The 27,464-nt window shown below is 38.3% G+C and overlaps 1 protein-coding gene across 3 annotated transcripts; it reads right to left on the bottom strand.

Moving 5' to 3' along the window:
* Positions 1-823: 823 nt before the first annotated feature.
* LOC133773588 (prostaglandin-E(2) 9-reductase-like) lies at positions 824-27,060 on the bottom strand. Of its 3 annotated transcripts, none has more exons than XM_062211015.1 (10): positions 26,962-27,060; positions 26,165-26,294; positions 18,339-18,506; positions 12,440-12,556; positions 11,672-11,749; positions 11,129-11,251; positions 8,076-8,185; positions 7,653-7,818; positions 5,046-5,128; positions 824-1,084 (listed from the first exon to the last, which is right to left on the bottom strand). In XM_062211015.1, exons 2-10 carry the CDS (start codon positions 26,246-26,248, stop codon positions 1,042-1,044), a joined length of 972 nt encoding a protein of 323 aa, XP_062066999.1. In that variant the 5' UTR covers positions 26,249-26,294; positions 26,962-27,060; the 3' UTR covers positions 824-1,041. The 3 variants fall into 3 exon arrangements, with proteins under 3 accessions (XP_062066999.1, XP_062066998.1, XP_062066996.1); XM_062211014.1 differs by lacking the exon at positions 26,962-27,060 and adding an exon at positions 20,725-20,852 and having other exon boundaries at positions 26,165-26,255; XM_062211012.1 differs by lacking the exon at positions 26,962-27,060 and having other exon boundaries at positions 26,165-26,395.
* Positions 27,061-27,464: the final 404 nt, after the last annotated feature.

Consider the following 27,464-nt stretch of genomic DNA (forward strand, 5'->3'; position numbering starts at 1 on the left):
TAATGGCTTTAGGATGTTTTATGTATTTTAGTTTGCTTAATTTGGTGGTTATGTCTTCTAAGGGGATAAAATTAAACAATTCAAATTTATTTTAAATCCTAAAATATTGAGAAATGTGGAGTTGATATCCAGGGCATCATATTATTTGAGGATTTCTTTAATATTCAATGTTTTTTTTTACTTACGGTAAACAAATGTCATGTAGTTCATTTGTACAAATTTGAGGACATAAGTTAATTTCCACTGGACCCTCCCTCCTGCCTGTGCCCCCACCCTTCCTCCTTCCTTTCTTATTCTCTCTCTGATATTCTATATCAGTGCATCCCCAGGAATTTAACATTTTTCCAGGGAAACTCATGTAGTCAACGCCTAAAATAGGTGGAAACTTACCTTCTCTTTGAAGATATTGTTAATAAAAGACCTGCCAATATTTCCAGGCAGAGATGTGCTTGATTTCCTTTTTCTCCATCTTCCTCATACCTGACTCATCATGACTTTTCCTCTCAACCCCTACCCTGCGCCTAACCCTAGCCCAAGGATCCCAAATGCCCACATGTGCTCTGTAGCTCTGATCCACAACTGATGCAGGGGCACCCACCTCTGTGCTCTGTGCAGTGAGTTTCTTTCTCTCCGGAATGCACTGAATAAACAACCACTGAAAACCTTTGCTAAACTGTCCTACAGGCTGACAATTCTTCACCTCATTCCCAGGTGCATCTATGGACTAGCTGCTATCATATCTCACCACAGGTCTCCAAATTTCTAAGAAAATCACTTTAAGTACTAAGGAGTCAGAATGAAACAAACCATGGAAGTAATAGAGTCAGTGGTGAATAAGAATCTTTAATAAAACAACATTAAAAATTGTGTTTGAAAATGGTAAAAGTTTGCTGTCCATGCTTCATGCCCTGTGGATGTAGCTGTAGCTGAGGGTGCATTGCTGAGCAGAAGAGACGTGCCAATCACCAGCATCTGAGACATCTCCTGTATCACATCCACACGCAGGAGATTTTTTTAGAATTCATGAAAAAGTCCTCCATGTTAATATTCATCAGAAAATGGGTAATTTGGGTGTCCAGCCGCACTAAAATGAGAAAAATGTACAACTTAAAATCGATAACACATTTCTAGTGTATTGAAAGGATTGCTGTGAAGCAACCATGTTAGTAAAAATTAATATTCTTTCCTTTCTAGTTTCCAAATGTAACGTGTACGTATGAGTAATAATTTATTGTAAATAGAGTCATACTCAGTGGTTTTTTTTTTTTCAAATTATAGACCTTAACCTGGAGCTTAATATGCAGAACATGCAAAATAAGCAATTCAAACATATTACTCTGGCTTAACTATGTCTTTCAATAATGCAAGGTGATACCCAGTGCTGTCTTATAGAAGATTCTCAAGGAAAAGAGAAATGTATTTTGTCTGTTTTTGAACAAGGACACAGCAGAACACTGTTTAATACTAATATATTTCAAGGGGCATAGACTACTCCTAGGAAGTTGACAACATTTTTCTTAACTCTTTAATTGTTTACTCACTGACCCTCATGCATAGCACTGTATATTAAATTATGAAGTGAAAAGAATGTCATTGATAGAACAGGCTTCAATGTCTAAAGGCTTTTTGTATAGTTCACACATTCACATGTCTTCTGAACTACTGAGAATACAAAGAGAGAATAATCAATGTTCGTTAGAATATTTAAAGGCAGGAAGAATTATAAACTGACACTCTGTATCCTTGTATTATTTCCCTTGTGTATTCTTCATTTTTCTCCATACCAAGATAACATTACCAATTATAACATATTGGCTAATTTTGAGCATATGCCATTTTAAGATATACTAATCTCTTTCATATATTATCACAATTATTTCTTTGTTTTAATGATTTATTTATTTATTTCAGAGTCAAGGCTGTAGACAGAGTGGGAGAGAAAGAGAGAGGTAATCCATCTGCTGGCTCACTATCAAATGGCCACCACAGCCGGAGCTGGGCTGGTCCAAAGCAGGGAGCTTCTTCTGGGTCTCCCACGTGGGCACAGGAGCCCAAGCAATTGAGCCAACATTTACTGTTTTCCCAGTACTTCAGAGGGGATGCATTGAAATTAGAGCAACCAGGACTTGAACCAGTGCCCATATGGCATGCTGGTGAACTTATCCTACTATATCACAGCACTGGCCCCTATTACAATTATTTCTATCATAAATTTTAAAACCCACAGGTAGCAGGAAGGCATATTTCTTGTCATTCTTGTTTATAGTGTAGTTTTGCTTAAATTCTATAAGGTTAGAGCTCAAAATGAGAGTAAAGATATATTATTGGAATAGCACTCTGGACTCAGAATCAGCCCTTAAAGCATTCGGATCTGGCTAAAAAGCCCATGAGAGTTTCTCAGGCGTGGAAAGCCAAGACACTGCGGCAAAAATTGCCTAAATGAAAGATCTCTGTGAATGAGATCCCGGTGGAAATAATGGGACATCAAAGAAGGAGGTATCATTCTCTGAAGGGTGGAGAGAACTTCCACTTTGCTTATGTCCTTTTCTAAATAAGGTCGGAGTTTGAGAACTCAAGAGGCTTCTATAGCCTTGGTAGCTCATGACAAGAGCCTTGGGTGATCACTGACATCATAAATAAGAGTGTCAACTGTTAAATCAACAAAAGAAGTCACTGTGCACTTCCTCACCATGTAGGATCTATGTCTTTTTTTTTGCATTTTCTTTTTTTTTTAATTTTTTATTTCATAAATGTGAATTTACAAAGTGCAACTTTTGTATTGTTGTGGCTTCCCCCCACAACCTCCCTCCCTCCCGTGGCCCACCCCTCTCCCACTCCCTCTCCCATCCTGCCTTCATCGAGTTTCATTTTCGATTACCTTCATATACTGAAGATCAACTTAGTATATACTAAGCAAGGATTTCAACAGGCTGCACTCACACAACCACACAAGGTATAGGGTACTGTTCGACTAGTAGTGTTTTTAAGTTTCATAGTAAAACACATTAAGGACAGATATCCTATGTGGGGAGCATGTACCCAGTGACTACTGTTGTTGATTTAACAATTGGCACTCTTATTTATGATGTCAGTAATCACCCGAGACTCCTGTTATGAGCTGTCTTGGCTATGGAAGGCCCTTGAGTTCACCGACTCTGAACTTGTTTAGTCAAGGCCGTATCACAGTGGAGGTTCCTTCCTCCCTTCAGAGAAAGGCGCCTCTCTCCTTGATGGCTTGTATATTGGATATACATTGTCTCCCCTTGTGTGCTTTTAACCCCATTCTTATTCTTTTACTTTCAATCTAACTTTAAGATTTCACTCTCTGCATCAAGTCACCATACTTCAGAAAATCATAACAAAGTGTTTCTATTGACCTTTAAGGCCAAACTCCCTCAAGAGAAATGCAGTGTTTGAATCCTTAGCAAATGCAGTGAAAAGGAAGGGAGAGATTTCAAACTACTAAAACATTAGTTGCAAGTATCTCAGGGGAAATTCATAGGGAGGGTGAAGTATTTCTGCCTATGTAAGTCCCAAGTTGACTTATTGTGTACTTCTTTTAATAATAGCACGTATGTGGCAGGTATATATCACTTTCATACTTATTATTAGGGAGATATCTATGCTTTACAGACTAGGAATGTTACCAAAAGATTTCTGCAAAAAAGTACTGTCTCAAGTAAAGTATGTTTTGATCTATTCCTGAGGTGATATTTATAATGAACAGCGTAAATACTTGTGGACCATTGGGTATTTGTCTTAGCATACCAAAAGCCATAAGATTGCCATTGGGGGCCGGCACCGCTGCTCACTAGGCTAATCCTCCACCTGTGGCACCGGCACCCCGGGTTCTAGTCCCAATCAGGGTGCCGGATTCTGTCCTGGTTGCTCCTCTTCCAGTCTGGCTCTCTGCTGTGGCCTGGGAAGACAGTGGAGGATGGCCCAGGTCCTTGGGCCCTGCACTCTCATGGGAGACCAGGAGGAAGCACCTGGCTCCTGGCTTTGGATTGGTGCAGCCATAGTGGCCACTTGGGGGATGAACCACTAGAAAAAGGAAGACCTTTCTCTCTCTCTCTCACTGTCTAACTCTGCCTGTCAGAAAAAAAAAAAAAAAAGAGTGCCATTGGGTTAGTTTTCTTAATGATTTCTTTATTAATGATTGTGTATCAAAATTCACCAAATAAATTTTACATTATCATAATACCCATTTGTCTGTCTTCATTCTCCAAGAAAATATGCTTCTAAATAAACTTTCAAGACCTCTGAAAATAGTATTTATTTCCTTTAAAATGCAGATGAAACTTCTTTCTCTAGCTGTTAAGTACTTAAATAAGTAATTTTAATTAATTAGGCCACTACCATAAATAAAAGGCAATTCACGGGACCAATGCTGTGGCATAGTAGATGAAACCTACACCTGCATTGTCAGCAGCCCATATGGGTGCCGGTTTTTAGTCCCAGCTTCTCCTCTTCCAATCCGCCTTTGGATCAGCACAGTTCTGGCCATGGCAGCCTTTTGGGAATGAACCAGTGGATGGAAGACCTTCTCTGTAATGCTACCTCTTAAATAAATGAATACATCTTTTAAAAAAAGAAAAAAAGAAGGCAATTCACATGATGAACATTATAAGCTAAAGTTTTCCAAATTCTCAAAGTTTCAACACAATTTTGCTTAGGAAATATACCAAAAATAAATCAGTCTTTTACAAAGGTCCATATTTGATTTGCACATTATGGTTCATTCAAATTTTAGTTTGTAAATTCTTGGAAGGAAACTATTCTTCTTGGCTTATGAAATAAACCAATATGCTAATTAAAAAGAATTCTGCCTATGACCACAGATTTGTTGGAAATACCTTCAATCTGATAAGAATTGAGAAGGTTTGTGGAAAGAGGAAGTAGTCATCCTTTTGCAGACATTTAAGAAGCGACACAGGGGTTCCCTAGAGTTCATGCCTACAGAGAGTTGGAGAATAGAGGCTAATACCCATCCTACAAGCCTCTTCAGGAACTAAATGAAGGCAATGCCTTTACCAAAAACTTACAATTCAGCATCAGCATATCGAAGATTTCTGTTCAGACCATCTAGAACATTCATGTCCTCTGAAGACAATTGAAACTGAAAAACCTATTAGAGAGCAGAAATTATTAGTATTTTTATACTGATAATCTGAAAAACCCTGAAATGTTTCTCAGCAATTCAAGACTTCACAAAAACAGTAATCAAAAACACTGGCCTAACATCTTTCCTCTTTTTATTAATATTACATTAAAATGAAACAATATAATATGACAAACAATAGAAATTAAAAGAGAATGAAAAGATAAATAGTGAGGAAAATAAAATATGCATTACTAGATTATTGATACTGTACAATCCTACAGATAGAGGACAGCTCAAATTTTGTAGTGGGAAAACAAAGCTGACATTATTTAAAAATGACTGGGCCATGTGCTTGCAAGTTATAGAAGAATTTATAGCAAGCTTTGAAATATATGAGATAAATTAGTAGCATTCCTTAACACAGTTGGATTTGTATATTCCATAAATGAAGAAAGAACAAAAAAAGAAAAGTTGACAGCTTGATTGTTTAAAAGGTCTTATTTTTCAGTAGAATAACGGCTGTTCCTCATGAGTATAGAAAAGGGCTATAAACAATAAATCTCAAAATGTCAATTTTAGGCAAGGCCATAGTCAAAGTACAGGTTCTCTCCTCCCTTCAGAGAAAGGTACCACCTTCTCTGATGGCCCATTCTTTCCGCTGGGATCTCACTCACAGAGATCTTTCATTTAAATCAACAACAGGAGTCACTGTGCACCTATTCCCCATGTAGGATCTCTGTCCTTAATGTGTTTTACTATGCGAGTTAACGGTAAAACTGCTACTCAAATAGCACTCTCTACTTTGTGTGTGTCTGTGTGGGTGCAGTCTGCTGAAATCTTCACTTAGTATTTACTAACCTGATCTTCTGTATATAAAGATAATTGAAAATGAATCTTGATGAAGAGTGAGATGGGAGAGGGAGTGGGAGATGGGATGGTTGGGGTAGGAGGGAGGTTATGGGGGGAAAATCTGCTATAATCCAAATCCAAAAGCTGTACTTTGGAATTTATGTTTATTAAATAAAAGTTGAAAAAATGTCAATTTTGATAATTTCCATTACACTTTTTGTACTCTGTATATTAATTATCACAAACCAGAGAAAATACAATATTGGTTAATCATTATGGAAGACAGAGTGGAGATTCCTAAGAAATCTGAAAGTAGATCTACCGTATGACCTGTGAATTTACCCAAAAGAATTTAAGTCAGCATATGAAAGTTGTCTGTACTCCCATGTTTATAGCAGCTCAGCTCACAATGGCCACCATATGGAAGCCACACAGATGTCCACCATCTGATGACTGGGTAAAAAAAATTGTGGTATTTATGTACATTGTGGAATACTATTCACGCAGGAGTGTGGCTCAAATCCAAACATTTGAATATGGGCAATGGGCATCCCCAGCAAAGTCCCAAATTCCCTTCCTTGATATTATTTTTAAAAGTACACATCAGGTCAGTGGATTCTTATATGTATTTCAAACAGTATTTAGTAAATACTAGTTGAATTAAGAGCCTAATTTAGAAAGAAAAACGATAACAATTTTATAGATAGTGTAGTGGAATATTATTTTGTTCTCCCTATAGGAAAGCATATGACATGTCAGTCACAGACAAATAAAGATTTAACTACACAAAAGTAGTAATTTTTGATCATGAAAATATACCATGAAGAGAATAAAAACTATAACCTACACTTCTTTCCCAGGCACTTTCCCAGGGAGCAGGATTGAAAGTGAAGCAACTGGGACTCAAATCAGCTCTCCTATGGGGTGCTGGAATTGCAGGCAGGGGCTCACCTTGCTTCACCACAACATAACCCAAGAACACATTTTAACAACTGCATCTCATACAAAGGTAAAGTCCAGAATACACAAATATGAACATGATAGAGTGGTCAGAGAAATATCTCCCGGTGTTTCATTTGGGTAGGCTCCATATGCATTGGGTCCATTGCCTATTACCCCGTAACTTCATTGTGGGTAGGTCTACGGAATGGTAGCTAGATCTCCCCAGGATAATAGGTTCCCAATTCTCAGGTAAAAATAATACTTTCACATAATCTTCTCTGTGGAAGCTGTATGTTTTACAAATATAATAGCTAATGGTATAATAAGAGTCTCTTAATTAAACCAGAGACATGATCTATTTAAACAAAGACTAGAATACCTGCTTTACAAGACAGGAAAACCTAACTAAAAATATATAGGTATTAATCTATATGAATTCTGAGAAATTAAAAATAAAATGATCATAATTTAAAAATTAGTCTGATGCCCTAATTTCAGAAAAGGAAAACAAGATGCCTCTTTGCAATTGACTGCAGAGTATACTGTCAATTTAAGCTGCAACACTATTCTCCGCTTTCTGTTTTACCATTAATTCTACTTAGCCCTGATGTGTCAGAAATATATACAAACCTCAAATGCATCATCAAAACCAGAGAAATAGACTTGGCCTAAAGATGTCTTGACATCTGGCTAAGAAGCACACAGTGAAAGATACTGTATAGGATCCATGGTGCCTAGAGCCCCCCATGTTCATCACCTGCATGTTCTCTTTGATCCGCTTCTCAGTGAAACTCTTGGCCAGGACCACAACCCCACGCTGCAGCTGGTAGCGGAGGGCAATCTGGGCTGGAGTTCGCTTGTGCTTTTTTGCCAAGTCACAAACGACTGGATCTTCCAAGAGAACTGGAGCACTCTGGTCCACCCTGGAAGGAGAGGTAGAAAAGCTCACTTCTGAGGCTAAGTTTTCAGACTGTCAGAGGCATCAAAAAACAGATTAGGGGACCCATTCTGAACAAGTGTTTCTCAAACGTGGTCCTTGGCCACCAAAATAATATCATCTGACCCTGCTTGAAATGCAAATTCTGCCACCCCCCTGAGCCAGTTGACAGGTAACTCTGCAAAACTAGTAATATTTCATTAACAATGATATTTTAAATAAACTTGCCTGTTTTTCCCTTACCATTTAGGGTCTCTATGTGATCCCAGAGCACTGTAGGCAACCAGGACAATGTCTTTGGACTTGCAGAATTCCAGCAGTTTGCTCTGGTTGAGATAGGGATGACATTCCACCTGTGGGTATGCAGATTGACAAGTATGACTACATAAAAGGTTATTATTAATTTTAAGGGAAATTGTAAAAATAAATGTAGTTGAACTTAACAATGTAACATGAAATTTAGACTGGCGATATCAATGAATAACAATTTTCAAATTTTGTTTTAAATATTAATCTATTTTATTAGAAAGGGAGAGAGAGAGAGAGAGAGATTGAAGTTGAGACCTTCCAACTGCTAGTTCACTCCCAACAGCAATCACAACATTGAGGGCTGGGCCAAGCTGAAGCCTGGAGAATACATCTAATATGTGGGGGAAAGGCCCAAGTTCTACAGTGTCTAGTACATTTCCAGACACATTAGCAGGAAGCTGGATTGTGAATGGAGCCCCTGGGAATATAACTCTAATATGGGATTCAGGTATCACAAGCTTAGGCTCAACATGCAGCACAACGCTGGCTCCCAAGTCAGAATTTCTAAAGCAAATAAGTTAATATTTTGTCTTGTGGAAATGTGAAAATATGAATTCCTGAAAAGAAGCACTTATGTGCTCAGTTCTTGGGTGGCTAAATAATCGTTTCATGTTAAGCCGACAATCAGTACTTCTGGGACAGGATTATCATTCTTTGAGCTTTAGCATTGAATATGCCACAAAGCAAGCATTTTTCAAAGCCGCATTAGGGCATTTCTGATGGACTAACATATCAATATTGTAGGAATTGTATTGATTACATTTGGATAGATTTCAGCATCCAAAGAATAATGAGTAAAAATAATTCTAACACATAGAGCACGTAAAAATCCATGATTCCATAGTTATCAATATATAAAAATGGAACAGAGAAAGAGGGAATATAAAAATTTGTCCCTTGTAACAGTGAGTATAACATTAACTTCTTTCTAATAAAGGGAAAGTATTAATGTAACTCCTACCTTACAGGAACAATTACAGCTTACACTGATTTAAGGTGCAAATGTCAAATAACAAAAGCAAAAAGTGTACTTTAAATGCAATTAATTATTTACAAATAGCAGTGCAATCATCAGTTAAGTCAAAAGTCAACAATGGCTACTTATACATTGTGTTAAAAATCGGTTAAGGAATATTTCATTCTTTGTTGACTATTATCACCTAACTGACTATTGTTAATTACAATGAATTTTTTTTCAAAAAATAAGAAAGAAATATTAATAAAATAAAGTATTCAAATCTAACTTCTCATTTATGGAAAGTTAAAATAAAGAAATATTACTATAAGGCAAAAATCAGCAAAAACAGAACATCTGCAAAAATCTGTCTAGATATTACAGGAAGAAAAGATTGCTGACCATTCTAGAGAAAAAAACAAGCATGACAAACATAACAAATTCTATTTGTGAACTATAATTTTACTGCACTATTGAAAGACATTTGTGGACAATAATGAAAAATTACAATATGGAAAATGTTAAATGATATGAAGAATTTGGAAACTAATTTAGACCCAATTGTGAAACTGTAACTATGTGCTATGGTGTATTCTATCCCAGGAGATATTTTCTGAGGTCTGTGTGGATGAATAGTCCTTTTCACCAAAGGGTTTCAAGAGGATCAGCAAAATGTTGTACATATGTATAAAGACATACTGCTATATGCCTATTAACATTAAACACATGAAAAAATGTCTTCAATTTTGGGTTTGGAGATAAATATGGAATATCTGCATTATCAAATATCCTGAAAGTTTGAAATTTCAAATAAAAAATTTGGGAGTTGGGGCTGGTGCGGTGGCTCATTTGGGTAATCCTCCGCTTGCGGCGCCAGCATTACATATGGGTGCCAGGATCTAGTCCCACTTGCTCCTCTTCCAGTCCAGCTCTCTGCTGTGACCCAGGAAAAGCAGTGGAGGATGGCCCAAGTGCTTGGGCCCCTGCACTCGCACAGGAGACCAGGAGGAAGCACCTGGCTCCTGGCTTCAGATCAGCGTAGCTCTGGCCGTAGTGGCCATTTGAGGGGTGAACCAATAGAAGGAAGACTTTTCTCTCTGTCTCTCTCTCACTGTCTAACTCTATCTGTCAAAAATAAAATTTTGGAGTAAAATTAATATTGAAAGACATATTAATTTTACAATATTTTTGTGGAGAATCAGTGTGCTTCACTGATATAATTATATGAATTATAATCAGATTTTGCAGTGAAAGGTCTTTACTGTGTGATTATAGGTTGTTAGATACAAAGTTAGATCATGCAACCAGACACAGAATAGATGTGTAAAACAGCTGATTGGTGGCAAAAAAGAGAGGCAATGCAGACTAAAATGTGCTCAGGGATAAGATCACTTAAGTTTTGCTAAAATTTTCAGAGCACTGATGTAGCCGACAATACTATCACCATCAATAGCTAACTTCCACCTTGTTCCCCAGATTATCTTCAGTTATTTTTTTTTCCTGTATCTAAGTCTCTGTTCAAAGAACCTGAAGGAAAAGATACCCACTGGGAGGGTTCAGGTCTTTCAACACCAAACAAACCTTCACCACCTAGTTTACATTCACTCTGTCTTTATTTACTACGGATCAGATATCTTCACGGAGTTCTTTCCTATATAGAGTTCCTTCAACATCACCTTCAGCAGTCAGTGCATCTGGTCATCCTCCAGGGTATCATTCATTGATCTGGGAAGGATTAATCTTCCCACTGAGGTTTCATTACTGACTGCTGCCTTTCTTGCTCATTGCTACCTCTCACACCTGCTCCATGTTCTTATGCATATTTCAGCATAACATCTCCTTGCCTTTTCACTAAGACAAGGACAAACACAGAAACAACTGAGGGCACTTCCTCCCCTTGCTTACAGAGGCTCTGCCTGCAGAATCTTCCATTTCACACAGTAAGTTGACAGAAGTGGCAAACAGATGGACAACTACCAGAAGCACAAGGAGCAGGGAATCAAAAACAGAAGGAGAGAATGCGTGTTGTCACCTGGTTGCAGACAGGCTTGTACTTGAGCCCTGGCTTGTTCAGAATCATCTCCAACAGCCTGCGGTTGAAGTTGGACACCCCGATGGACTTGGCCAATCCTGCATCCTTGCACTTTTCCATGGCCTGGGAGGAAAGATTGTGAAGAAATATTTTCACAGTTGGGTAGAATAATACAAAGGCATTTAGCACAGTTAAGAGGAACATTATCAAGAGATTGTAATGAAGGTAAGGGGCACTGACAGACACCAAAGAGAAAAACTAATAAAGAGCATAAGGGAAGCCACTGACAACAAGACCAAGAATTTTGTGTTCTTCTTAGGAAACCAGAGGAATTACTGTACTTACACAGAAAAAGAAGCCTGCTCTCAATTCCACTAATTCTCCTTTACCTTTCTGTTTCTCCCCAGTATTGTCTTCCTCCCCCATGCTTCAGTACATCAACTTTTGTGCATCCATGAATGAATGTCTCATTCGTTTAAGATTAATTGTGACCCGATTTTCCCTTTCCCTGCTTCCCCTGTACTCACTCCATCAAGTACTCACCTCCCAAGTGGCACAGAGATCCACCATGTCTAACATGACTTTTCCATTTTCATCAGTTGGAAAAATCTCTTCCCCAGGCTAGAAAAGAGCAGTTGTTTCACTATACCACCATATTCAGCTACCCAGACAACAGCAAGGCATCCATTGTATTTAGTGTTGGAACACAAACTTCCAAAAAATATGTGGAGCAACATTTTTTGCTCCACAGCATATGCAATGTGCACTGCATATGGACTAGTGGATAATGTCATTAGGCTACACTCCCCCTCTAACTGCTATTATGTGTATTAATAATTAGTATTTTTCCAGCACCTAATATGGTCCTGTGGATTTACATTACTCATGTTCTCCTGTTCTTTACTCTAGAGAAATTTCTGTTTCATTGTGAAGATCAGTTGTTACCTGACCTTCATCTCCACTGATAATGGATTCTAGTCTTGACCCAGGCGAAACTATCAGTGCTCTTTATTTTCCTGAAAACGAGTTCACCCAACAGCAGGCAATAGTACCACAGAATGTGGATCAAAGTTCTATTCCATAATAATTTTAGTACTAGAAGATGCAGCAAAGCTATCAAACATAAATGAGCATGACTTGAGCTTCCCATTTAGTTAATCCAGTAAACTATGTAGCTTTAACTACCGTGAGCAGTTTCTATAAGTTATCTAAATTATCATTCTGTAAATGTATCAGCATTGTTCACTCATCCATGATAATGATAGCCATTCTGACTACTGTAATGAAATAAATTTGATATGAACTGCTTACCTTCATAGATACTGGTAAATGAATAATATAGAGATCAACATAGTCCAGTTGAAGGTGTTTCAGTGACTTTTCCAAGCTTGGTCGGACCAGCTCTGGTCGATGGAAAGTTGACCAAAGCTGCGGGGTTTAAACAGCAGAAGTGATACAACAATAAATACATTAGTTAAAATACTTGATTTCCTTTATTAATATTAAGGTTTTTTTACTAGTAAAAATGTAATGAACATGGAAGGACCATGATGCCTTCTTTTCGGGTTTCCTGTGTCCTGACCTAGCTGTAAGAACTCTGTCATTTTTGGGTATCACTCTTAAACATCCTAATCCAAGGTGAATATTACACCAGCGATACAGACTTTATCAGCTAACTACAATGACAATGGTTTAGATTATATCTGACAGAATTTAGAAAGTGAAGACCTAGAGGTATTGGAAAGGAACCAAACAAAAATATCAGAAATGAAGACCTCAATAAAGCAAATGATATTTCAGTTGAAAACTTTAACAGCAGATGTGATAGACAGTGGAAGGACAAATGATCTAGAAGACAGGTCTTTTCAAATATCTCAGACCAAACAAAGTAAAGAAAATAATTAAAACTAATGACAATAATGTCTTAGATCACTGGGATACCATTAATCTACTCGAGGCATGAGTTTTGGAAAGTCATGGAGTAATGCAAAAATGAACAGCTAACAGAATCTAGACAAGGAAATAATAGGCAGAAACTTCCCTATTCAGAGAAAAGGATGCAAACATAGACAGTTCATAGAATCCCAAATAGGCATGACCAGAAAGCAGTCTCATCATGGCACATTTTAGTCAAACTTTGAAAAAGAAAACATAAAGAGAAGATTCTAAAATTGATAAGAGAACAGCAGTATTAGCCTTTGAAATAAATTTCACAAGTTGACAAATTACTCAACAGAAACGCCACAGGACACTAGAGAATGCAGAGATACAGTCCAAGTTCTGAAAGAAAAATTGCCAACCCAAAATACTTTACCCAGAGAAACACTCATTCATACATAAAGATGAAATAATGACCATCCAAGACAAGAAGTCATTAATAGAATTTATCACCATCCAGTAAGCATTACAAGTGATACTTAAGAATGCACTAAATATAGAACAGAGAAAGACAATCAGCATCATAAAACAGAGTGAAGGTAACAAATATACTAGTGAAAGAACAATGCATATTCAAAACGAAGTGAATTTTTATGCAAAAATTCAAGATCAGGCCTGCATTGCAGCTCACTAGGCTAATCCTCAGCCTGCAGTGCTGGCACCTAGGGGTCTTGTCCCAATTGGTACACAGGATTCTGTCCCGGTTGCCCCTCTTCCAGTCCAGCTCTCTGCTGTAGCCCGGGAGTGCAGTGCAGTATGGCCCAAGTCCTTGGGCCCTGCACCCACATGGGAGACCAGGAGAAGCACCTGGCTCCTGGCTTTGGATCAGTGCAGTCCCAGGCCACCGCGCTGGCCATAGTGGCCACTGAGGGGTGAACCAATGGAAAAGGAAGACCTTACTCTCTGCCTTTCTCTCTCACTGTCCACTCTGTTTGTCAAAAAAAAAAAAAAAGGCAAGATCAAATAAATACTTGCCAATAATAAACTTGAATTTCAATGGCTAACAAAATTCCCCATTAAAAGATACAGACTGACTAAATGGATAAGAAAACAGTGCTCCACTAAATGCTGAATACAAGGTACACACTTCACCACCAAGGACACACAAACTGAAATTGGGAGGATGGAGAAAGATATAGATGGAAAAATCACCCGGTGCCTTGGCTCAACAGGCTAATCCTCCGCCTAGCGGCGCTGGTACACCAGGTTTTAGTCCCAGACAGGGTGCCGGATTCTGTCCCGGTTGCCCTTCTTCCAGGTCAGCTCTCTGCTATGGCCGGGGAGTGCAGTGGAGGATGGCCCAAGTCCTTGGGCCCTGCATCCGCATGGGAGACCAGGAGAAGCACCTGGCTCCTGCCTTCGGATCAGCGCAGTGTGCCAGCCACGGCGGCCATTGGAGGGTGAACCAACGGCAAAGGAAAACCTTTCTCTCTGTCTCTCCCTCTCTCTCTCTCTCACTGTCCATTCTGCCTGTCATAAATAAAAAAAAAAATCAAATAGAGTAAGAGTAGCTATACTTATTTCAGACAAAATGGATTGTAAGGGAAAACTGCTAAAAAGAAAAGTAAATAAGGCCATTGTGGAATGATCAAGTGATCTAGTCACCAGAAGATATGACTATTGCAGATATATATGCACCTGTAGCTAGGACAACCAGTTTAATCCATATAGAGAAATACATAGGCTCCAAAACAATAGCACTGGGGATCATTAACACACAACATACATCTATAGACAGATGAAATAAACAATAAATCAACAAACAGAAAGCAGAGCTGTTCTGTACACTTTAGGTAGAACTATTAGAAACCTATAGAACATTCTATCCCACAGCTGCAGAATATACATTATTTTTAACAGCACATAGAACATTCTCTACAATAGATGATATTATCTGAGAACATAAAACTACCTTCAACAGATTTTAAAAATCAGAATCATGTCTTGTATATTTTATTTTTAATTTTCATATTTAATTCGATTTTTCTTGAAAACAGAGATATCAATACCACAACATGAGAGATTTGTGACAATAATAATAGCATCATGAAAGAAAGGTGCATTGTTTTTATATGTTATGATTCCATGAAGCACTATTTATAATTACCAAATGACATTAATAGCCATATAATTTGTATATTCTATACTAACTTACACATATAAGAGAAAACTTGTCATGTTTGCTAACTCACTTAGCATAATAACCTCCACATCCATTCATTTTATTGCAAATGTCCAGATTTTGTTTTTTATGGTTGATTAGAATTCCACTGTGTTATATATGCTATAGTCCCTTTATCAAATCACCAGTTTGTGGACAACTTGGTTGAGTGAAAACCTAGACGTCCGTCATACATCATATATCTTCCATCCTTTTGTTCAAACCCAAATGGCCACAACAGCTAAGGCTGCTTCAGGTCGAAGCCAGGAACTTCATCTTGGTCTCCCACATGGGTGGCAGGGAATCAAACACTTGGGCCATCATCCTCTGCTTTTCTCATGTCATTAAAATGGAGCTGGATTAGAATTGGAGCAAGTAGGACGTGCACTGGCACCCACATGAGATGCTGATGTTGCGACCTGTGGCTTTACCCGCTGCACCACAACCTGTACCCTTCATCGTGTATCTTTAATAACAACATGAAATGAAGTTGGAAATTAACAACAAAAGAAATTCTGGAAATAATGCAACTACATGGAGATTGAACAATATGGTCCTAATGGAACACTGTAGTAGAGAAGTCAAAAAGAACATTAAAAAATTCCTTGATACTACTGAAAATGAAAGATGGACACACAGCCTATCGAATCTAAGGCATACAGCTAAAGCAGTATTAAGAGGAATGTTTACAAAAATAAGTACCTACATGAAAAAAATGGAAATGTATCTAACAAATAATTGAACAATGCACCTAGCAGACCTGGAAAAAGAAGGAAAAAATAAACAAAACCAAACTTAGTGGAGAGGAGGGAATACTAAAACTTTGAGACGAGATAAACAAAATAGAAATTAAAAACAATAAAAATGATCAATGAAATGAAGAACAGTTTTTTCTGGGAAAAAAATTTAAAAACTGATATATCATTAGTGAGACTAACCAAAAAAGAAGAAGATACAAATCAATAAAATTTAAAAAAGAAGATATTACATGTGATACCACAGAAATACAAAGAGTTGTTAGAAATAATTATGAACTATAGGCAAGAAATTGAACAATCTAGAGGAAAGAGCTAGTAAGCTCACTAGTAAGTGGACACAGAATTCACCAAAATTAATGCCCAAAGACAGGCATCCTGAGTAGATCAATAACCAAGAGTGAAGTTTAACCAGTATAAAAAGTCTCCCAACAAAGGAAAGTCCAGGACCAGATGACTTAATTGCTGAATTCTACCAAAATTTAAAAAGAACTACTACCAATTCTTGTCAGACTATTCAGAGTAATGAAAGTCAGGTAATCCTTCTAAGCTCATTCTATGAGGACAGTATTACCTTAATTCCAAAACCAGACAAAAGTACTGAAGAAAAGAACTATAGGCCTATATCCCTCATGAACTGAGGTGTAGAAATATTCTAAAGTACACTTTGTGTTTCTGTGTGGGTACAAACTGATGAGATCTTTACTAATTATATACTGAATTGATCTTCGGTATATAAAGATAATTGGAAATGAAAAAAAAACCTGGTGTTAAATTGGAAATGGCATAGAAAATTAATTTTTTTAAAAAAATATTATGTGGGATCTCTATCTTTAATGTGCTGTACACTGTTATTTAGTGCTATGACTAGTACTCCAACAGTATTTTTTTCACTTTGTGTTGCTATGTGGGGACTAACTGTTGAAATCTTTACCTAATATATACTAAACTGATCTTCTGTATACAAAGAGAATTGAAAATGAATCTTGAAGTGAATGGAAGGGGAGAGGGAGCGGGAAAGGGGAGGGTTGTGGGCGGGAGGGAAGTTATGTGGTTGGGGGGAGCCATTGTAACCCATAAGCTGTACTTTGGAAATTTATATTCATTAAATAAAAGTTTAATAAATGAAAAAAAAAGAAAAGAAAAGAAAAGCAACAACATATAGCCTAAGTACTTGGACCCCTGCCACCTTGTCCTCATGGGAGACCCACATAGATTTCCAGGCTCCTCGCTTCAGCCTGGCCCAGCCTTGACCAGTGCAGCCATTTGGGGAGTGAACCAGTGAAACAAAAAAATATCTCTTCTTTCTCTCTCTCTCTCTCTCTCTCTCTCTCTCTCTGTAACTCTGCCTTTCGATTAAAAAAAAAATGAAAACAGTTTTCATGATTTGCAAACTTTAGAAAGGGGACAGGATTATAATAAACTATCCAGCTTCAAAACACAAAGAGGACATAGCTTTTATGTGAGTCAAAATTTCATGTTCAAAGTATAAGTACCATTCTTTACAAACACAAACAATAACTAGGGACATCCATCAGAAGGCCAAAATGCATGTTAGGGAAGTATATGATAATACTACATTTTATTTCTAAACAAAAATTTCCAAAAAATTTACTTGAAAATGATCCCAATGCATGCACACACACATGTAAAAACCAGTTAAAGAGTTTCTACCATAAACCTAATAAATTAAAAAAAAGAAATATTCTAAAGTAGAGCAGCAAATTGAATGCAACAACACATAAAAATCATTAGCCACCCTGAGCAAGTATAGCATATCTTAGGAATGAGGGGATGGATACATATATGCAAATCAACAAGCAAACACAGCATGTCACATTAAAAAAGGATATAAAACATATGGAAATTTCTCAAAAAATAACCCATATAACCCAACTGTTTCACTTCTGGATTTATATTTTAAAAAATGACATCAGCATATAAAAAAGATATCTACAGTCTCATGTTAATGTAATATATATTGATAAAGCATAAATATGTGTGAATGCCAAAAATGTTTGTACATAGATGGCGAAAACATTGTCTTCACTGCCATCCACATGACAATATACCTTTATTTCCTTACTCTAGGGTCATTGTCATGAATTTCATGTTTTGTGATAATTTTATGAAAAAGTAGTATATATGTGTATTAATATATCTATATATGAAAGCAAATAAGGCAAAATATCAAAACTGTTAAATTAAAACATATGAAAAGTAAAAAAATACAATGCATAGTTAAAGTGTGCCAGTAAGAACAATTCCTCAACAACTACTGAGAAAATCATGTAATTATCATTCACACACATCACTTTTTATTAATTTACACCCCAACACATCAAGTACGCTATACCTTTGAAGTGTAGAATATGTCTTCTCTCTTCACAGTACCATCTGCAATCTTGCTTCTGATGGCCAAACCTACTTCCACTTCATTTTGGTACAGGTAAGCAGCATCAATATGGCGATATCCAGCATCTATAGCTACTTTGGTGGCCTCCCCAGCCTTACTCTTAGGAACCTAAAGAAGCAGTCAAAAGCATTTTCTACTGACCAAATGATTAGAGTTAGTTCAGGCATCATCAGTGATCTTCACAATAGTCAATTTTTTTCTCATGTCTTAGTACAAATCTGCATTTCTAGTGGATCAATACATTACAATTTGCCTGAATCTCCCTCAGTTATTAGCAGAAAATAAACAGCTGAGGAACCTCCCTACACCGGGCAATTATGTTAATCACTGCTGGCAAAATTCCCTAGGAACTATGCCAGTTTTATAGACTTAATGGAAGGATTCAAATGACACAGCAAAAAAGTTAGTATCATGGTTATTATTTATATCGTGAGTTCACAAAGGAAAGTTAACATACGTGACAACATCTGAAAAAAAACATCTGAAATGGAAGATGTTGATTCACAGTCTCTATTCCTGAACTTTTCACTCACGTTTGGTTACATACATCCCTTTTACTAGGCAACACATATGTTCCAGTCGCTCAGTAAAAAGCAGTGATAGGTAGCTCACTTGTTTGCACATGCAGTTTAGCTACAGCCAACATCCTTAAAGTTAGGGAATGCAGAAAAATGTTGCTTCAACACGGCCAAGATTGTAGATATGTAATTCAGTGCACAGCAAGATAGCATGTTAATCCTTGTCTACAGAGCCATTCTATATGCCTTCTGCCAACCAAAACTAAAATTGATATTTAAGAAATATGTATTTTCACATGAGAAATTAACTGCATTATGTAAGGGATTATTATTATTGTCATCTCTTAAAGACAGGCCAATTCTTTTTGACAAGCTATAAAACATAGAGCAAAATTTTAAATTATTGGCTTTCCAAAACTGCATAAAGATTTGAAAGTATTTGTTAAAACACAAACATGTAAGGACCGGAGCCGTGGCTCAATTGGCTAATTCTCCGCCTGTGGTGCCAGCACCCCGGGTTCTAGTCCCGGTTGGGGTGCCGGATTCTGTCCCGGTTGCTCCTCTTCCAGTCCAGCTCTCTGCTGTGGCCCTGGAAGGCAGTGGAGGATGGCCCAAGTGCTTGGGCCCTGCACCCGCATGGAGACCAGGAGGAAGCATCTGGCTCCATGCTTCAGATCGGCACAGTGCACCGGCCGTAGCAGCCATTATGGGGTGAACCAACGGAAAGAAGACTTTTCTCTATGTCTCTCGCTCTCGCTCTCTCACTGTCTAACTCTACATGTCAAGAAAAAAAAAGAAAACATAAACAGGTAAATGAAGCAGCTTTCCATTTATTTGGAGAATTAGAGAGGCTGTCTTTAATCAATGAACCAAATACTAGACCCCACTGCCCTTGCCTGGTAGCAGCCTCTAATTCCTAAAAGTTGAGTGTACTCAGTTTTATCAGGGCTGAATCTTGGTCTGGTGTCCTTTTCCTTCATGCCACATCAGTCTGAAAAGTAACAACGTTCTGGCATGTTCTTTGAAATGCTCTTCTGTGATTTCCTTAACTCATACACAACAATAAAATAGAAGTTTAAATCTGAGGTAAACAGTCCCCTGTCATACAATTATGTAATCAGAGGACAATCTCTTCATACAAAACTCCCTTCATGGTGTTCACTTTCATTTGAGGAAATCATACGCCATTTTCCTTTAACTCCAACTTGTTAACAAAATCAACAATTCAGTGTTGCTCTTCCTAGGTCCCATTTTCTCTTAACATGAAACTGTAGACTCCTTCATGAAAGTTTCCCCGAAGTGAGAGTAATACATGAGAAAATCTACTTTGGCTGTGTCCGGTAATTATTGCTTGGTACTCAAAGTTAACCAGCAATAGAATAACACTACTCTCTCTTCACGTTCTATACATTTATTCTCTAGTAACAACAACAAAAAACCTCTGAATCATTGCGTATTGGAAGGAGGAAACATTTCTTGAATTATAGAGAAAAGCTGAGAAACCACTTCAACTGCAAACAACTACTTGGCAGGCAAACTGACATGTAATCTTATTGAGCATGGACTTTTTTTTTCTTTGCTAAAGTGAGAAACAGACAAATCGAGAAGCAAAATCAATTAATCAGCAGGGGACCACAGGATATGTCATGCAAAACAAATTGTGAACAAGTTCGTTCCAGCCTTGTGAAATGGAAAATCAAGTGAAACCTGCAGAGTCACAAAGACTGGGTGACTTCACAACGTGGGTCACCTACTCTTCCTAGGTCTATTTTCCTTTGCCCCCTCAATCACAAAGCAACTCAGCTTACCTCTGCAGGAGCGTAGGTGCCAAATCCCAGTACAGGAATGAAGTGACCATCATTTAGCGCCGCATGCTGAAGGATGAGATCCATTGCCTTTGGCTCCACTGGTGGAGCACACCCACCAAATAAGCTCACTAAAAATAATAGCCACACACACACACACACAATGTGTATGTATTTTCTTTATTTTTTAAAAAAATTATTTATTTGAAAGAGTTAACACAGAGAGAGAAGGAGAGGCAGAGAGAGAGAGGGATCTTCCATCTGCTGGTTCACTCAACAGTTGGCTGCAATGGCTGGAGCTGCACCAATCTGAAGCCAGGAGCCAGGAGTTTCTTCCAGGTCTCCCACATGGGGGCAGGGGCCCAAAGACTTGGGCCATCTTCCACTGCTTTCCCAGGCCATAGCAGAGAGCTGGATTGGAAGTGGAGCAGCTGGGACTTGAACCAGCTCCCATATGGAATGCCGGCACTGCAGGTGGCGGCTTTACCTGCTATGCTACAGTGACGGCCATTGTGTATGTATTTTCTTCTCTCTCTCTCTCTCTCTCTCTCTCTCGTATATTTGAAAGACAGAGATACCGTGAGAGACAGAGACAGAGAGAGAGGTCTTCCATCTGATGGTTCATTCCCCAAATGGCTGCAACAACCGGAGCTGCACCAATCCGAATCCAGGAGCCAGGAGCTTCTTCTGGGTCTCCCAAGCGGTGCAGGGGCCCAAGGACTTGAAGCATCATCCACTGCTATCCCAGGCCATAGCAGAGAGCTGGATTGGAAGAGGAGCAGCCAGGACTAGAACCGGTGCCCATATGGGATGCCAGTACTTTAGGCCAAGGCTTTAACCTGCTGCACCACAGCGCCAGCCCCCTGTGTATGTATTTTCACACAAAAAATTTATTGCATCATATAAATGATTGTAAACATCATTGCATTTCTTAAAATAGCTCTTTTATTTTATTTTCTTTTCTTTTTTAAACTTTTATTTAATGAATATAAATTTCCAAAATACAGCTTAAGACTTACAATTGCTTCGCCCCCCCATAACTTCCCTCCCACCCACAACCCTCCCCTTTCCCGCTCCCTCTCCCCTTCCATTCACATCAAGATTTATTTTCAATTCTCTTTATATACAGAAGATCAGTTTAGTATATATTAAGTAAAGATTTCAACAGTTAGTCCCCACATAGCAACACAAAAGAAAAATACTGTTGGAGTACTAGTTATAGCATTAAATCACAATGTACAGCATATTAAGGACAGAGATCCTACAGGATATTTTTAAAAAATTGATTAATTTTCTATGAAATTTACAATTTAACACCAGGGTTTTTTTTCATTTTCAATTATCTTTATATACAGAAGACCAATTCAGTATATACTAAGTGAAAATTTCATCAGTTTATACCCACACAGAAACACAAAATGTAAAATACTGCTTCAGTACTAGTTATAGCATTACTTCACATTGGACAACACATTAAGGACAGATCCCACATGAGACATAAGTACACAGTGATTCCTGTTGTTGATTTAACAATTTGACACTCTTGTTTATGGCGTCATTAATCTCCCTAGGCTCTAGTCATGAGTTGCCAAGGCTATGGAAGCCTTTAGGGTTCGCCGACTTTGATCTTATTCCGATAGGGTCATAGTCAAAGTGGAAGTTCTCTCCTCCTTCAGAGAAAGGTACCTCCTTCTTTGATGGCCCCGTTCTTTCCACTGGGATCTCACACACAGAGATCTTTCATTTAGGTCTTCTTTTTTTTCTTTTTTCTGCCAGAGTGTCTTGGCTTTCCATGCCTACAATACTCTCATGGGCTCTTCAGCCAGATCCGAATGCCTTAAGAGCTGATTCTGAGGCCAGAGTGCTATTTAGGATATCTGCCATTCTACTCTTATATTTAACAGGGATCACTTTTCAGTTAAAATTTAAACACCTAAGAAAAACTGTGTGTTAATTACAGAGTTCAACCACTAGTACTGGAACAAAAAATACCAAAATGGATAAAGTATTACATTGTACATCAACAGTCAGGACAAGGACAAGAGCTGATCAAGTCACTGTTGCTCATAGTGTGCATTTCACTTCAACAGGTTTCCCCTTTGGTTCTCAGTTAGTTGTCACTGATCAGGGAAAACAAATGATATTTTTCTCTTTGGGACTGGCTTAATTCACTCAGCATGATGTTTTGCAGACTCCTCCATCTTGTTGCAAATGACCGGGTTTCATTGTTCCTTACTGCTGAATAGTATTCTGTAGAGTACATGTCCCATAGTTTCTTCATCCAGTCTATTGTTGATGGGCAATTGGGTTGGTTCCAGGTCTTAGCTATTGTGAATTGAGCTGCAATAAACATTAATGTGCAGATGGCTTTTTTGTTGACCAATTTAATTTCCTTTGGGTAAATTCCAAGGAGTGGGATGGCTGGGTTGTATGGTAGGGTTATATTCAGGTTTCTGAGGAATCTCCAGACTGACTTCCATAGTGGCTTAACCAGTTTGCATTCCCACCAACAGTGGGTTAGTGTCTCTTTTTGCCCACATCTTCTCCAGCATCTGTTGTTGGTAGATTTCTGAATGTGAGCCATTCTCACCGGGGTGAGGTGAAACCTCATTGTGGTTTTGATTTGCATTTTCCTGATTGCTAGTGATCTTGAACATTTTTTCATGTGTCTGTTGGCCATTTGGATTTCCTCTTTGGAAAAATGTCTATTGAGGTCCTTGGCCCATCTCTTAAGTGGGTTGTTTGTAGTTGTGGATTTTCTTGATTTCTTTGTAGATTCTGGTTATCAACCCTTTATCTGTAGTATAGTTTGCGAATATTTTTTCCCATTCTGTTGGTTGCCTCTTCACTTTCCTGACTGTTTCTTTTGAAGTACAGAAACTTCTCAATTTGATGCAATCCCAAATGTTAATTTTACTTTTGACTGCCTGTGCTTCTAGGGTCTTTTCCAAGAAGTCTTTGCCAGTACCTATATCTTGCAGGGTTTCTCCAGTGCTCTCTAATAATTTGATCGTGTCGAGTCATAGATTTAAGTCTTTAATCCATGTTGAGTGAATTTTTGTGTAAGGTGAAAGGTAGGGGTCTTGCTTCAAGCTTCTGCACGTGGAAATCCAATTTTCCCAGCACCATTTATTGAATAGACTGTCCTTACTCTAGGGATTGGTTTTGGATCTTTGATTTTTGATCAAATATAAGTTGGCTGTAGATGTTTGGATTGATTTCTGGTGTTTCTATTCTGTTCCATTGGTCTATCCATCTGTTTCTGTACCAGTACCATGCTGTTTTGATAACAACTGCCCTGTAGTATGTCCTAAAATCAGGTATTGTGATGCCTCCGGCTTTGTTTTTGTTGTACAAGATTGCTTTAGCTGTTGGAGGTCTCCTGTGTCTCCATATGAATTTCAGCATCATTTTTTCCAGATCTGAGAAGAATGTCTTCGGTATCTTGATTGGTATTGCATTGAATGTATAAATTGCTTTTGGGAGAATGGACATTTTGATGATGTTGATTCTTCCAATCCATGAGCATGGAAGATTTACCATTTTTTGGTATCCTCTTTAGGTTAAATTTCAAATTATCAGCTTTTAAAAATTGTGTAAAGATTTGAAAGTATTTGGTAAATGATAAACAGATAAATGAAACAAAAACTTTTCCATTTAGTTGAAGAATTTGAGAGGATACCTTTACTCAATGAAATAACAATGAAGCACATAGTAGATCCTACTACCCTCTGCTGATACCAGCCTTCTACTTCTCATTAGATGTAAGGACAATCACTCATTTACCATGACCAAGACTTTATCTGGTGTCCTTGATCCTTTACTCTCTTTCACATTACTCCACTTTGAAAAATTAGTATGGGGCTGGCACTGTGGCATAGTGGATAAAGCCATTACCTGTGATGCCAGCATCCCATATGGACACCACTTTCCATTCCAGGTCCCTGCTAATGGTCTAGGAAAAGCAGAAGATGGCCTAAGGGTTTGAGCCCCTGCCACGTATGCGGCAGATCTGGATGGCTACTGGGGCCATCTAGGGACTGAACCAGAGGATGGAAAGTCAGTCTCTCTGTCTCTTTCTTCTCTCTGTCTCTATCAATTTCAAAATAAATAGACAAAATTTCTAAAAAAAGAAAAGTTAGTTTGTCTAGGCACGAGTCTTCCAAAAGGACTTCAGTTATTTCCTTAAGTCTTACAAAAGAATAAAATAGGAGTTCAATTTGTGGTAAACAGTTCAATGTCATACAACTATGTAATCAGAAGATGATAGTATGCCAAATTGCCTCAACAGTGTTCACATTTTCTTATACCTTATTTTTTATATGAATGTAATATTAATACAAAGAGAACAGATTCAATATAGTCCATAAAATTATAGGAATATAATGATGTACACATCCTCACACACTTCAGTGCTTGATTTTATTTAATGAATGCATTTTTTATAGGTACACCTTTAGGAAGATAGTGGCTCTTCCCCTCATACCCATCCTCCCACCTGACTCTCATCCCACATCCTACTCCTTCTCCCATCCCCTTCTTCATTATGCTTCATTTTTAGTTTGCTTTTATATACAGAGGACGAACTCTGTGTTAAGTACAGATTTCAACAGTTTGCACCACACAAACACACACACACACACACACAGCATATAGAGTTCAATTTGAGGACACGATCTACAATTTACTCTCATAGTAGAACTCATTAAGGAAAGAGGTCCTACATGGGAAGTAAGTGCACAGTGATTTCTTTTATTTCATATGCTCACACATATACTATTTTCCTTTAAGTCCAACACTTGTTAAAAATAATGAATAATTTAGCCTTGTTCTCATCTCATTGGATTCCCATTTTCCCCTAACTCGATTCTATATTTTCTTTCAGGCAAGTTTGTCAGAGGTAGGAGTAGTATAATGGAATATCTACTTGATTCAGATCTGGTGATTATGCTATAGTGCTCAAGGTTAACCCACAGCAGAACAACATGAACCCTTTTCATGTTCTATGCATTTTCTTTCTCTGTAGTGGAAAAAATTCTCTGCATCATCTTGTTTGGAAAGAGGAAATATTTCTTGAATGTCAGAAAAAAACCCACAGAGAATCAGCTCCAACTACAAAGAAATAACAGGAAAATGAACTAATGAGCAGTCTTGTTGAGTGTGGGGTTACTTCCCTTAACCAAAGCAAGAAGTAAATGGAAACACGAAACAGTATGAATATACTTGTTTATCAGCAGAGCACCACAGGACCCGACTGTCACGAAGAATAAACAGTGACTAAGTTCAATTTTCTGCATGAAATAGCTCCAGATTGGGGAAATGGAGAATCAAGTGAGCCCTGCAGTCACACAGAAGCGGGCTGACTACACATTCATGTCATGCTGCACCCTTCCTAGTCAACTCTCTTTTGTCCCCCCAACCACAGAACAACAGCTAGGCTTACCTCTGCAGGTGCGTAGGTGCCAAATCCAAGTACAGGAATGAAGTGACCATCATTTAATGCCAGACGCTGATGCTTGGGATCCATGGCCTTTCCCTCCTCGGGCCAAGCACACTCTGCTTATTACTTCTGCCTTCAGAGGGATAACAGGTAGTCAATGCCCCACTGCCTATATAAATGTCTATGACATATGGGAAGCGTGAAGTTAAAGCAGCACTCCACATTTAAGTAGAGACTTGGAACCAGTTTAATAATTTATATGAAGCTAAACATTTAATCACTGATAAATAAACCATTACATTTAGTAAAGTTTCCCTTCATATCTCTTACATGATGCAAAGTATTGCAAAACATTGATCAAGCGACTATTGACTTTAGACTACAAACATCCAGGCACCTACTATTCTGTTTGATTTATTTTTGTCTTGATGAAATCCCTTCTAATCACATATCTTTTGAAGCAATTAGCTTTCTTATACCACACACACACACACACACACAAAGACTCACATACAGAGAATTAAACGATTACTGAGCAATTTTTCCAACATAGGCAGTCAATGAAAGACCACAAGTTAAAGCTGAGGAGTTCACAGCAAAACGGTTGCTGAGTAAGAGGCCCCAGTGATTGTCTCCCCAGAGACATGGTTTGAATAGCTATTCACTCACAAACCCACCCCAACAAGAGCTAAGGAAGCCAGTAGTGCACTGACAGAACAGCACAGAGACTCCTCAATCCAGCAGAGAGAAAAGACATAAACACGATCTTGGCCACTTGCACCAGCAGATATAGGCCTTACCTCACCTCCTTTTGTCTGCGAATGCCATATTAAATGGAAAAAGGGTAAAGAAGTGTTTCAAATCCTGCCAGCAATGCAGACCAGCAGCCCTGATGTGGGAAAATTCTACAGTTCTCACTGGTTGTAAGTCCAGCCCACAAACATGTGCCTGCATTCTCACTGGGCAAACTGAGCTCTAAGGTTCCTGCAGGGCACCAGCAATCACAAAGCCCAGGACCATACATGGCTTGCCACTGTGACAGGAGGGGAGCAGACAGCGTGGAAACACAGCTCCTAGGAAGCTGAAAATAATTAGAACTGGGGATCATACTCTTCCCCAAGGCCTCCCCTCCTTCCCCAGTCACTTGAAAAACTGCAGATTGTGGCTTTGTTCCTGTGCACCCATCCAGCTTGACTATAGATGCTCAGAGCTCACTAAACATTGGGGATGAATCTCACAGAAGACTGGAGGAGCACAATACAGTGTGAGTTAGTGCTTACATTTGGGTGGATGAAGGGACTCA

This window comes from Lepus europaeus, chromosome 14, assembly GCF_033115175.1.
Source record: "Lepus europaeus isolate LE1 chromosome 14, mLepTim1.pri, whole genome shotgun sequence".
In the NCBI taxonomy this organism is placed as follows: domain Eukaryota; kingdom Metazoa; phylum Chordata; class Mammalia; order Lagomorpha; family Leporidae; genus Lepus; species Lepus europaeus.

What these genes read in the sequence shown, in the direction of transcription:
- LOC133773588 (XM_062211015.1), bottom strand. Translation starts at nt 26,248, where the DNA reads ATGGATCCCAAGCATCAGCGTCTGGCATTAAATGATGGTCACTTCATT. An exon ending in GCACCTACGCACCTGCAGAG is followed by an intron (nt 18,507 to 26,164) that starts GTAAGCCTAGCT and finishes CTGCTTCTTTAG; the next exon opens with GTTCCTAAGAGTAAGGCTGG. An exon ending in ATCTCTGTGCCACTTGGGAG is followed by an intron (nt 11,252 to 11,671) that starts GTGAGTACTTGA and finishes CTTTCCTCCCAG; the next exon opens with GCCATGGAAAAGTGCAAGGA.